This window comes from Anopheles nili, chromosome 3 (assembly GCF_943737925.1).
Source record: "Anopheles nili chromosome 3, idAnoNiliSN_F5_01, whole genome shotgun sequence".
In the NCBI taxonomy this organism is placed as follows: domain Eukaryota; kingdom Metazoa; phylum Arthropoda; class Insecta; order Diptera; family Culicidae; genus Anopheles; species Anopheles nili.
Genome location: NC_071292.1, coordinates 74,226,771 through 74,240,442, shown reverse-complemented (window position 1 = coordinate 74,240,442; position 13,672 = coordinate 74,226,771). Strand labels below are relative to the sequence as shown.

Genomic DNA, 13,672 nt, shown 5'->3' with positions numbered 1-13,672 from the left:
CAATTAATAAACGTGATCTCAACGATGATCCAGCGAAGATGACACTTACTTTGATCCCATCATGCTGCCACTAGCGATCGAGCTCATGTCCGGGCTCATGTACGGGCTCATCGCGTTCATGTTGTCCCACGTGGGCAGCGAGGTAGAGCCGGGTGACATCACCTTGCTAAAGTGCTTCGCATCTGCACCATCCGGGTCGGGTTTGATGACGGGCAGACCGGGTGTTCCGGGACCACGACCATTGCCACCACTCGGTTCCACTGCGGGTGGTGCCGGTTGTTGATGCTGCATTGGTGGTTGTTGCTGTTGCTGTGGATGTTGCTGTTGGGTCGGTTGTGCCTGTGGGTTGAGGCTACCGCCGAGGTTAGGATTGTTGACGCTTCCCGGTGGCTTGATCGCACGCCAATTCGCTTGCGCATCGATGATCACCTCCTCCGTGTCCATGCCGTTCGGGGTGTGGGAGGAGTTGAGCGTGTTCAGTATCGCCCACATGTACTGGTCAATTTCAAGCCCCTCTGTTAGTGCCGGTTTACTGCAAAGATGAATACAGATGAGTGTTGCTGTTCGGTTGCTGAGCCAATAATGGCGGCATACATACTTGCACACCGGACATCGCCAGTTGCCACGCTCGCAGTTGAGCGCAAGGTAGGCCTCCAGATCGAAACACTGGATGTGCTTACAGTCGTGACCACGTGCCGGCAATGTTATCCGCTTCGTGGTGACGGTACACTTGAGTGAAACCTGTGTGGACGAAAAAAAAACACGAGAACCATCAGCTTCATTTGCTCCCACGAGGTTGAGGGTTGCAAAAAATCAAACCTTAGCGGATGTTGCCGACGGTTCCACGGCCAATGGGTCCTTGTCCGGGCCGTTAGGACCTCCCAACGGTTGGTTGGGGTTAGCTGCATGGCTTACGGCGAAGTTGCGCTTGATTTTGGCCACAGCCTGTTCAGCCGACAGCAGGTTGCGCTTCAACAGCGTGTGCAGCACGTGATTAACCGATGGTCGGTGTACCAACTGCAGCACGAACAAGTGTGACTGTGGGGAGACAAAACACAACCGATGAGTCAGTAAAACGTGCGAGTTTTCCCCTCGAAAGCGCCACAACGCCAGTCTACTTACACAGCAACACGTGCTGACGGTGATTTGGATCGTGTTGCGGCCAGGTTGGCAGACCTGTTTCAGATAGAGTGGCCGGTGTGTGTTCTTGTTGTCACCTCGGTCGATCTCGAGTGGAGTCGAGTTAGCCGACACCTGTACGCTCGCTGGCCAGTTCGTGTTCATCTGCCGGTCCTCGTGGTGGAAACACTTCAACTGCAGCTCGAGATCCGGCCGGCACATGAGCGTGTTGTAGACGGTCGATTTCAGCTGGAACACGTGGTTGCTAACCGCGAGGTTGTGCTCGAGCCGGAACGGTGGCAGCAGAATACCGTCCCGCACCGGGAACGTCAACCGGAGCTCTTCATCTTCTAATGGGGACAAAATAACAACAACAACAACAAAAAACCCGAGGAAAACGTTAGCAAAGCGTTGCTGATCGATAGCGAAAAAGCAGGCGACTCACTCTGCGGTAGGTTGTTTGGCTTCACGTCCGGATTGGGGCTGATGTAGGGCGTCATGGAAGAAGCGGGCGTCAACGGGGGTGTCGGATTGCCGGGTACCGGACTGTGCTGGAAGTTCATGCGAATGTCCGGCTGGTAGCCCTGCATGTTCTGGTAGCCCGTGTTGTAATACTGCTGCTGTTGCTGCTGCTGCTGCTGCTGCTGCTGCTGTTGCTGCTGATGGTGTTGTTGGTGATGTTGTTGTTGCTGTTGGTGCTGTTGCTGCTGTTGTTGGTGGCCCATGAGCGGACCGGGTGCACCGACAGGTCCACCCACTCCTACACCCATACCCGGTCCCGGACCGTATGGTGGTGTGTTTTGCCGTTGCTGCATCATCGGAGGACCTCCACGATAGTTCATCGGTCCCATTGGCCCATGATGTCGTCCATAACCGGCATTGGCTTGCATCGGTAGGGGAACACCTGCAGCAGCTGCCGCAGCTGCTGCTGCCGCCGCTTGATGAGGTGGAAAAGGTCCACCAGCTCCTGGCATTCCTTGTCCCTGACCCATGCCGTACATCGAGCGTTTCTGTGCCATCTGCATCTGTGGGTTCGGATATGGAGCCATCCTTCGAGGATGCTGAGGATATCCATTCGCCATACCCTGCATCTTTGACATCGGTGACATCTGGTTCATCTGGCTGAGAGGGTTCATGCCACCCATCTGAGCTGCTGCTGCAGCTGCTGCAGCAGCTGCCGCCATTCCGTTCATTCCTGGACCTGCTCCACCTGGACCCATCTGACCGGCTCCGGCTCCTCCACCACCACCCCCGCCACCACCCATACCCATGCCCATGTTCATCATCTGCGCCATCGGGTTCATCTGCTGGTGATGCCGTCCGTATCCACCTCCACCTGCACCACCTCCTCCGCCGCCACCACCCATCTGATTCATCGGCATGCCAGTGGCTCCTCCACCCATGCCACCACCACCACCTCCACCTCCACCACCGCCACCACCAGCTCCGGAACCCATCTGACTCATTGGTCCCATGCCGGTTCCCGCACCTCCGGAACCTGCGCCACCACCTCCACCTCCCATCTGGTTCATGCCATTCATCTGGCCACCCATGCCGCCCATTTGGTTCATGCCATTCATCTGATTCCACGACGATTGCGAATGCATCGCCATGTTGTTCATCTGGAAAACCGGAAAGTGTGAGCGATTAGTGAACATTCGGCCATTGTCGGACGGGATTGGCCACTTACCTGCGGGTTATAGCCGACGTCCATGTTGCCCTGCTGTCCGCCAGCCGCTGCCACCATACTTTGACCGTTGAAACCGTGTCCAGCTCCGGCAGCCGTTCGCAATGCCGTTGCTCCGGTGGCCGCTCGCTGGTGAGTTTGAGGCTGCTTTCCGTAGCCCTTTTGCTGCTGTTGCTGCTGCTGCTGCTGCTGCTTTACGTCCAGATAGCCAGCTACACTGCCGTCTGGGTGGAGCGCACCTCGGTGGTAGTCTGTGGAAACGATCAAAACGAGCGGGGTTAACGATGATGAACCACAAAGACTACGGAAGGACGGACTCGGAACGGAAGGACTCCTACCGTGATGAGGATTGTGCAACTGCTGGTGCTGATTGTGATGATGCTGTTGCTGCTGTTGCTGCTGATGCTGCTGATGCTGCTGATGGTGTTGAATGTCGGGATAGCCTCCAATGTAAGGAGATCGACGATCACCCAATGTTGGAGCCCCTAGGGAGCCCCCCTGGGCACTCATATCGCAGTCATCGCTAGCAGACAGAGATAGAGAGAGAGAGAGAAAGAGGCAATACGAGACGATTAATCGATTGCGGTGGTGGGTTGACGTCACGCGACTCCCGGCGTCAATCTCCGGCAGTATGACGTCACAGTCACAGGCAGGAGTCATCGGCGATGGATTTCTCGTCGGTCGATGCTAAATTTAACCGCGGTCCTTTGCGTGGGAAGGCATTGTCGCTTGGAGAGTTTGGATAATAATAGGCAAGCAAGCGACGGGACGCAGTTATCCATCCGGTGGCGATTGTCAAACGGAGTCGTTTGTGCATTAAAGGACATTCGAGACGCGTGGGGGCTACCGATCGGTTCCGAAAGGTCAAGGGACCGTTCGTGGAAAAGCGCATCAATAAAGCACGCTGAAGCACGCTTTCGGTGTGGGTCGTTTTCACGGGCCTGCCGTGAAAAGGGATGTCGCTTTCCATTGTTTAGCGTCGTTAATCGGTGTGATCAACTGGATCAGCGGGAAACTTCGTGGAAAACTCACCTGGAAGAAAGAAAGAAAAAAAGAGAGAACATTTTATTAGCGATAAGCCAACTGGCAGGTGAATTAAATCAGAAGGAAAAACACACTCTCGGCAAGGGTTTGGGAGGATTCTCGTTGTGGCATCGAGCGATGTGCGATTTCTTTTCAATACGTGTTTTTCCATTTCCCACGACACACTTCGCTCTCTCTCTCTCTCTCTGTGGCTGTTCGAAAGGGGCACTAACAACCGAGCAGGATGGTCTCCACGAGATCCAACGGAAGCGAGCGGGTGCGAACGAGCGCGTAAACAATTTCCCCGTCTATTAATACTTCGTTTGCAGCATCAGCCAAACCGATCGTGGTTGGGGATGGGGTGGTTTCGCAGGCGCGTCCAGCCCTGCAGGTGGCGGAAATCCACTCCAAAATGTGGCCACCTCCATCCACGAGTAAACCACCGGCATTTGAGGAAGCAGCGTGAAACTGGGACTGATGGCGGGAAAACCCCGTAGCCGGATTCGGAGGATATTTTGTAAACGGTGTACACTTTCCGGGGCGCGCATAATCCAACATGGTTGCACACGCCAATGTTTCGTTGGGCGCCAGTGGAAAGAGAACGACAGAATGACAGAGAGAGAGAGAGAGAGAGAGAGAAAGAGAGAGTGAGAGCAAAAAATGACCACTCGGACGATGGGTATTTTCACGCGCTTTTCCCACCGATCGGAGCAATCCCGGAATGGTGGATGAGGCAGTTTCGTTTCTTTTTCCTGCGAGTAATTTTATTATATTTCCACGCAACCCCATCGCACCCCGCGGTAGGACACACATGGTTCCCTGCACCATTTTCACCACCCACTGGAGGGTACAAATGGTTTCACGCACGCACATTCGAACCCCCAAATCCGAAGTTCGATCGAAAAGCCGCCTCCACGGAAGCACCTCTTTCCCGGGGCCGCGTTCGGTGGACCCGCGTTGGGGATAAATAATTTGGCCGTGTGAGCCATTCAAACCATTCCCCCTCTTCCCTCCCCACCGTCTTCCCTCTAGTTTGCCCCATTTCCGGACACCCCCTTGCCACCGCTTTGGTGGGGTTCACTCACCACAGACGGGGAATATTATTTATAAATTAAATCGCGATCGCGGGAATGACGCCGTCGACGGTGTGGTGGGCTCGGGAGGGCTATATTTTCCCGCGCGTTCATATCGCGCGCACTCATATTTCGGATACTCTGGCGTTCGGTAATGAGGACGCAACCCTTCACCCACTGCCACCCCGGGATCACTACCCTTCCGGAGGGGGGAATCGTGCGCTTGTTGTTGTGGTTTGTTATTTTTTTTTTGCTGTTTGTTTCGGTCCGTTCCGTGGCGGCGGCGCCGTTCGTGAAATTAATTCAGGTTAAAAGTGCCGCCGCGCCTCACCGAGCCGATTTTGGGCGGTTGTAGAGAACGGAGTTCGTTTGGTGGTGGAGCAAACAAAAAAAAAAGGGGTGAGAAACGGCCACCGCATGGCGTCGATGATGCTGCTGCTGCTGCTGCTGCTTCTGCTGATGATGACGGCGATGGAACGCGAATGGTGAACGAGGTCAGCGAATACACCGAGGAAGAGAAGGTACTGGGTGGGCAGGAGGGCGGCACAGTCGACCACTGTCATGGCTTCCGGTGCGGTTGTCTCTCTTATCGGAATGCGCCGAGTGCTTCGATAGTTTCCGCGTGAATGGCCTGATGGCCGTGGTTGGTTGATAAGTCGATGGAAGGTTTAGGAAGTGTGGCAAACTACGTTCGCGCATTGTTCGAAAAATGCCTTCCCAGCACGTTTAGAGACCCTATTTCGTTGATGGAATCGTCCCCCATCAGCCTATAACCGACACGTATTCCATCCTTCACGCTGCTACGTTTATGAAGAAACCAGAAGCGACGATCTACTCTACTCACAGCAATGAAGATATCCAATGGGACAGAGACCCCAACTTGCTACCACACGCGATAATCGTTATCAGTGGGTTCGGATTTTACGCACTTATGGCTCACGGACTAGCTTTGATTTCATTTCAAGGCAGAATTGGCGTCGTACGTCAGGCTATATTGAGTCCAGTTCAGCTGTACTTTATCCACCTCTCAGGAGAGTGATGATTTTTTGTTGCCCCCGATGCACATTATGTGCGATTTAATTTCTCCCCACCCAGCATTCGGAGGCAGAGAAAGAATTTTCATATTATCACATTACAAAGCTGGAGTCAATTTGTCGGACCCAGGCGGCACCAAACCGATGGGAAATGGAAATACACACACACACACCCACAATCACCGCCACCCGTGAGCTAGTGTGGGAGAGCTGGGAAGAGGTGAGTGGGGTGATGATGATAATAATAATAATAATACAATTAAAGGGCTGTGGTGAATAGGTGAAAAGAACCAGAGAGAGAGAGAGAGAGAGAAAGGAAAAGTCGCGTTGATACCCGACAAAAAAAGGAGAAAGAAAAAACACACACATCCTCTCGTCCCTCTCCGGGGAAAATGAGGAACAATGTTAAACACACAACACGGTCCTTTGCTACCTCCACACAACAATCGAATGTACTATTTATTTTATAGCATTCGATTCGGCCACTTGATGGCGAGATCAGCCAACCACTTGCTCCCTTGGGGTGGGTGGTGGAGATTTTCCTTCTTTTTTTTCATTTCGGTTTAAATGCTCCCCCGCCATGCGTTCCAGGCCGCTGCTCGAAAGGCATGTTTGTGTACATGGTTTGTATGTGGAGAGCGATCAGTGCTACATTAAAAACGCGTTTGAACGCGCAATGAACAGTGGAATCGCATATGACAATTATCCGCTTTACTGGAATCGCGACCGCGGCCCATTCGGCGGGAAATGATTGTTTACCTGGCTACCTGGTGGGGGTGGTGAGGGGGAGAGTTTTCCATGCGCGACACCCGTTTGGGGTTATTTGTTTCGTTTTCTGTTTGAACCGCTGACATTAATAACTGCCAAGCGAGTGCAGCTTCCCCGAGCACGTAGAAATGGCGCACTTTATCACTTAAGAGAAAGGCGCGTTTTTCGCAGCGGTTTTTCCGACTCCACCCCCGTTGTATGTTGTTCCACCTCAGCCACTCTGCCACCAACTGTCCGTGTCTCGATAAACGGCGTGTAGATTTAATTAAACCGCCCCAAAACGGTCCCTTTTTTTGGCCACCAGCTCGAGAATGGTTTGAGATCAACCAGAAAGTGCCGAAAGTGCCCCTGCTGCGCCTCATTTTGCTACGTTTGACCGAGGCGAACGCTGGCCGGGGTAAATTAAATTTAGATTATGATTTACGGCGCCATCGAGTGCGTTACCGCGACACACAACAATGTTGATGGTGCGGCACTCTGGGTTTGTGGGTTTTTGCAACTCTTCTCGTTCTCGTTCTTTGGCTCTGCGCTGGTTTAGCGGCTCGATTTCCACATTTGCAACATCCGCCTTCGTGCGCTTTTATTTAACAAAATCGTTTTCAAGCAATCGGACAAACCACCGGGATGATGTTCCGGGAATGCAGGAGGGCCGCGATTTTCGTCCCGTTTTCCCACACCCCTCACACCACCGAAACCGGAGCTATGAATGCGATCGAGTGGAAAACCCCAGCGGACCGACTCACGGGGAGTTAATTTATCATTATGCTAGTGCTGACCCAGGATCCGATGATACGCTAGCTATTATGAGCCGCTGTAACAGAAGCCACCCAACCCACCGACCTCTCACTTTTCTCCCCTTAACCCCTCCCCCCCCCCTCCCATCCGTAACCACCGGGAGGCGCGGAACATATTGGCGCATCCCGAGGGGGAGGTGAAAAATTCACAACCCACGGCGCCATCGTTCCCTTGACATGTCCCGGTAGTAATCGTTGCACAATCGAATAGCGTCCCACTTCTGTCGCCCGTCAACCATTCGATATTGGCGAGTCCCGATGATCCCCAGGTGGCTGCAGGTGGAAAAGCCACGCAGCGCTAGCGGAGGAAAACGATGGGAAGCCGGAAATGTGATGTAATTTAATGTTGGAAAATGTTAATTATAAATTATACATTATTCGCCTCATTCGCGCCGGATTTTGCGATTGGTGGCCGGAACGAGGTAGGTGGCCCCTGGGGGTGGTTTTGACATTAATATGATATGAACAACTGTTGTGCGGACATCCTTCTCCCCATCGGGCGTCCTCTCTCTCTCTCTCCCTTTCTCTTTCTGTCGCTCACACACTCATTCTCGCTTCCCGCTCATGCGATCGGAAAAGTCAAGCGCCCGATTATCGCTCGTTCGTGAATCACGACAGTCTGGGAGGGTGGTGGAAATGGCGAGAGAAAAATCGCCCCCATTTTGATCATTTCGATTACCACCAACTCGGACACGACGCTGCAGCGGATGATAGTAAATTTGTGCTCATTTGCGCGATCGAAAGCACACACACAACACGGGTGCAGACGTGTGGAAAATTTCGCTCCTTTTTCCACTGGGTGGGGAACCATTTTGCAGTGGCATATTTTGATTAATTTGAAAATTCATGATGAATTCTCGACGCCACTCGACGTGGCACAGAGCATCAATGTTTGGATGTGTGCCGTGTGTGTTGTTTTATTGCGTTTTCACGCCAGCCGAAAAAGAAAAAGCAAAATACACACATTGTTTGTGCCGTGAGGTGGAACGATATTCGCACGCGTTCTGTTGGCATTCTGGGAAGACTCGCGAGGTTGTTCGATTAAATTGTTTACTAAACTGAAAAGCCCCATTATGTTGCTACCCGGGGTTGCGCCTGGAAGCTTGCTACGTGTCATGCTCAAGGATGGGGAATAAGTTCGATACGAGATTTCGCGTTAATAGTCGCAACTCCTGGAACGGAGCGATCTCTAGCGACGCTTCCAGCTATCGAAGCTACGACGGGTGTGTAATTATACATTTCCCGTATTTGCATTTACAGCTCGCGGTGCCCTGATTGCATTAAGGCGGATGATTAATTTTTAGACACTTCTCCAACTCTGAAACGCAACAAGCAACAAGTCGACGAGCCCTTCTTGCGGCCTGTTTTTCCCAACCCGATCAGGGGCGTCGCGTCATAAACGACGCTGATTTCCCTGCGGGACCCTCGCGTGCTGGCCCCGGGAACCGGTAATTACTCCGCAGCGTGTCGATGACGGACACACACGGGTGCAGCGGGAAAGCGGACTCTTAATTTCCCACCCCGTTCGACGGGATCATTGGAAATCGCTCTCCTTCAAGTGTGTGCCCCGTTTTCTCTTGAGGCCCGCTGCGGTGGGGGTGTCGTTTTTATTATTTCAATTTTGTGGTGCGTCGCCACCGGCCTGTGCATGAGGGTGTGTGTGTGTGTGTGTGTGTGTGTGTGTGTTTTCGGGTAGGAAAAACCAATCCCCTTCACTCCATCAAACCTTCCGAGAAGCGGAAAACTCATCCTGCACCTAAAACCCCGAAGCGTTCGCAGCGGAAATGAAATAACGGAGACGTAAAAGGACAACAAACAAACCAACACGGGAACGAGGACGACGCCGACGCCTTCCTTCGCTGCTCGATCGCTCCCTCTCTCTTCTTCCCACCCACAAGGCAGGCCGCACGTGGCACGTGTATGTTTTCCGCGTCGCCATCGCTTGTTCCGACACGCTCCGTACGAGGCGCTGGAAGGCCACTTCGGGGCGCGTACGGCTCCGGTATGGTTTCGCATTATCTTTGATTATATCCTTGATCCCATTTTTCCGCCTCCTTCTTCGATCCGGAATGCGTGCGGGTGCGTGTGTGTGTGTGTGTATGTGATGGTGGGTGGGTGGGTGGGTGAGCGGCCGTTGTTTTCTCTCGCTCCGAAAGTCATGACGCTTCTTCACACAACGGCACATCCCGACTGGTAACACGCAAAAAAGGACATTCACAAGCCGTTTGCTCTCGCAACGGCGCCTTCGTGTAACGAACGGACACACTACTGAGCTGAAAATGGTCGCCGGCGAGACAAGAAGGGCCAGTGAGTGTGTGGAAAAGAAACGCAGTAGCGACGTTGAATATGCTTATCAAGAGTGAATTAGAAGGACGGAGTGCACGCGAGCGAGAGAGAGAGAGACACATCATGGCTCGTGTGAGCCGCTTGGTGAGAAATGGCGCAGCTCACCATCCACGGTCAGGCTCACCCTTCAACCCCCAACGACAACATAGGGGTTGGTTAATAACGACATAAATAAGGGCCAAATATACCCAACGCTGCGCTGGTATCGGTCGATGCCATGTACATACACCACTACCACCATGTTTTCTGGCTCGCCTGTGAAAAGCAGGAAAACAACAACAAAAACAGGACACTCTCCCAAAGCGCACACCATCCACCAGGGCAACCACGAAACCAAAGTCTCTCTCGCACACTCTCGCATCGATTCAGGCACTGGGGAAACCTGCGGCCAGACACAACCGGAGCAAACATATTTAATATTGCGTTTTTCCCCGTTTTCCGGCGCGTTTTCCCTCGGCGTCTCTTTCGAGAGTTATAATGCGCTCGCCGTTTCGTCCTTTTTTTGTCGCTTTGCTCAGCTGGTGGTTTGCTCGTTTCGGTGTGTGTATGTGTTTGTGTGACTTTTATGGTATCACGCTCTCTCTCTCTCTCGCTCTCGCTCTCTCTTTCTCCTGTGTGTGTGTGTGTGAGTGGTTCACTCACCGGTGCAGGAGAAATTTGGCGGGGAAAGCGCACCATTTTCCACGCCACCGTCATTTCGCTCGTTTACCATCCTTTACCGCCGGTGTGCGTGTATGTTCAGCCATCGACCACTCGACCTCTATTTTCCCGTCCCCACGGGTATTGTGGTGTGCGTCCTTACTCACCCTTTTGCGTACCCCGCAGCCCCGCAAATCACCAAAGATTATCCGGTAGTAATGTTTGGAAATTGAGCAGCATATGGACGAGACCGTGGCACACGGAACAGAACACCCGAGTGCCGGGCATGGGTTTGAAGTGAGTCCTGTACATGATGTAACTCCATCCTTCCACCCTCACCTCAAATCGGCCCATCACTTAATCGGATAAACCGATTATTTATTATTGTCCACGCGGCACATCGGGTTGATACGCTTCCGGAACGGAATGTGCATCCGCGCGTTGATTGTGAGCAACTTACGGCTGCATTGTGGCGCATTTAATCATAATTGGGCTGATGAAGAGCGCATCAAGTGCCCTGGGTTCGGTCAGTATCTCGCCCAACGTTATACGTTCGTGCCGAAATTTCACGACGCAAAAGAAAAACGCATAACCTCGAGTAAACAAATGCGAAACTCACCCTCCGGATGGAAAACCTTACAGAAGGTGAAGTAAGGGCGCAAATCAATTTTTCCCGCTCACCAGCAGCCGCCTCGAGCTACCGACGACGTCACCATTCGTCACCACGGGAGGCAAGTCCGGTTGTTGGAGGGAGATTTTGATAAGCAGACGCATGGTGCCCGTTCGGTCCATTTCGTTGGGACGATTACGGCAATGATGGATGGATGGTGCATCAACGCGCTGGTTGATCAAGTATTGCGTCTTGGGACGACAGCAGAAGCCGGTTGACTTTCCCTCTGGCGTCGGGACAACCATTATCGACCGGGTAGCGATGCCCTGATAGTCACCCTGTGTAAGAGGGTTGCCAAGCGTTGCGTCGAAGCGCTTTGTGGATAATATTTCGTTTGTCACGGAGGATGGTGGAATCGAAACCGAAACCCCTGCACAAGCAGAAAGAAGCTTCTCGAGCTGGGGCTTGCATGAGGGAGGGGAGGGGGGGGGGGGAGAGTGCTCTACTACGACCCACTCCCACGGTGGTGTTGGTTGGTTCGATTTCCCTTCGGAATAATGTCGTCCGTTATGTCGAACATGTGTGTATTGATTTACGCGTGGCCCATCGCTTCCATCGCTCGCTTCCGTATTGGACGAGCAGGGGCGTTTCAGGGGCACGTGAGTGGGCATGAGAGCATCACCGAATTTTCACCGCACACACCCCCGCGCTTGTGGGCCATTTTCCGAAGGGAATACCGAAAACGCATACCATTAATGCCCGCATCGACTTGCGACACGATCTCAATCTAACCGTACCCTTAATAGGCCACCGGCAATTGGATTGTGCGTGAGTGCGTGAGTGAATGCAAGAGAAGCGATACGTGAAAGCGAGATAGAAGATGGACACGGTCACCGAGCCTCTTCAGGAGACATGTATTATTCTTTATTATCTCACCCTCTCATTCCCACTCTTCATTACTAAGTTTGCTCTCCTTTTCAGCTTTCTCTCTCTCTCTCTTTCTCTCGGTAGAATACAGTGTCGTTCGTGGGATTCGCAGTGGGCCGCACGTTATGTCCGATTCGGCTTTCCCACACCCGCTGTGGCCCTTTTCGACACAGTTTTCCCTGTTGCTGGAAAAAGGTAGCTCCTTTTATTCGCTCGTTTTTCCATTGACCAAGCCCATTGTGCTTGGGCCATGATTTAAATGTGCCCTTGTCCGCGAGTCCCCGACGCTGCGCCTGTGAGTGTATGCCACACTCCGTTGCTGATCCTATTTGACCGCATTTTTTTATTAGTGTTATTGACGAAGGACGAACGCAGTACACTCATGGTAGGGCGCTTCCAGCCCGAGTGTCCTTGTGTCGATTTTTCCTGCACGCGTCACCCTCGAGTATTTGCCGCTTCGTTCGCCTTGCCATGGGGTTCTAATCGATGAAAATTTTCTAATTTTCCAAACCGATTTCCACCGATTAGTTCCCTCGAACGCTTTTCCGCGCGGTCCTTTGTGGGGGCCGGGAAAATATGAGAAAAGGACGACGACGTCAATGGTGAGGGTTTGGGTTGGGTCGACGATTTTCCGCGTTCCTCTTGGCACCAACGAGGAATGGGGAAATGATTAATTGAATCGTGGTGCGGTGGCCCCCTGTCTAACTCCTACCTCTTGGATCCTCATTCACTCGTCCCACCAGTCGATCAGAGATAATGGCGAACTTTTCTCCCGAGCTCGGGCGGCTCAGCAATGCCGGGCACGTTTGTTGCTTTTCCACTGCCACCCTCGAGGCGGTGCTTTTTTCCTGCTTTGCTTTTCGGTTTCGGTGGTTTGTTCGTTCCATTGTTTTTCATTTGCTCGGTTAATTTATCTCGCCGGTCACGCCGCCCGGTACGAGATCCGGGATGGGTCCGCTTTCGGTTTGCGATTGGCTCGAAAACAAAAAGGATCGATATGAAATTGTTATTATTTTATTACGCTCTTTTTCGCGAGAAAAAAAGGTACGAATGTTGATGAAATGCTTCTCGTGGGTACGCAACGATGAGGCTTCTCCATCTTAATTTTTGTGCCAGCTCTTACTCTCACGCCCATAGGCGTGAGCTAATTTCGTTTTTCGCTTCCATTTGTGCCACTTTTAATTCCGCGACGAATAAAACCAAAAATTCTTCCCCGCAGTAAAATTCCGTGTCACGAAGGTCGGTTTCCCTTTCTAGCAGGGAGAAAGAGAGAGGGAGAGAGAGAGAGAGAGAGAGAGAGGGAGAGATTTTTTTTGTTCCCATCCGATACAAATTGCCAACTCTTAGCGTGCACTCATCCGTTCCCTTCTTGCAGGGCGCAGAAGGATATACATACGCGCACAACGAAAAAAGGAAATCGGGGGCGAAATTACTCCACCCCGGTGGCCGTAAAGTTGGCCGAACAGTTCGGGCGAGTTTTCACCATTAATTACCGAAGAAGGTTACCGGCGGTTCGGGTTTATGTTGCGCTTTCGTTCATTTTACTATCCCCTTGTCCGTTCTCGAGAGTCAATGCTTGGTTTTTTGCGTCGCTTTCGTTGACGAAATGGGAGGCTTATTTAGCTCACCCTCGCTCCCATTTCAACCCGCTG

The 13,672-nt window shown here is 52.4% G+C and overlaps 1 protein-coding gene across 1 annotated transcript in view; it reads right to left on the bottom strand.

Annotated features, from left to right (window-relative positions):
* The window catches only part of LOC128727084 (zinc finger MIZ domain-containing protein 1), an 89,861-nt gene that overhangs the window by 1,053 nt on the left and 75,136 nt on the right, over positions 1 to 13,672 (bottom strand). The window contains exons 2-8 of the mRNA XM_053820953.1: positions 3,145 to 3,329; positions 2,810 to 3,057; positions 1,565 to 2,741; positions 1,123 to 1,469; positions 820 to 1,038; positions 599 to 741; positions 50 to 532 (exon numbers count right to left, since the gene is read on the bottom strand). Coding sequence (XP_053676928.1) covers positions 50 to 532; positions 599 to 741; positions 820 to 1,038; positions 1,123 to 1,469; positions 1,565 to 2,741; positions 2,810 to 3,057; positions 3,145 to 3,316 — 2,789 coding nt within the window. The 5' untranslated portion in view covers positions 3,317 to 3,329. The remainder of the gene's footprint in view (positions 1 to 49; positions 533 to 598; positions 742 to 819; positions 1,039 to 1,122; positions 1,470 to 1,564; positions 2,742 to 2,809; positions 3,058 to 3,144; positions 3,330 to 13,672) is intronic.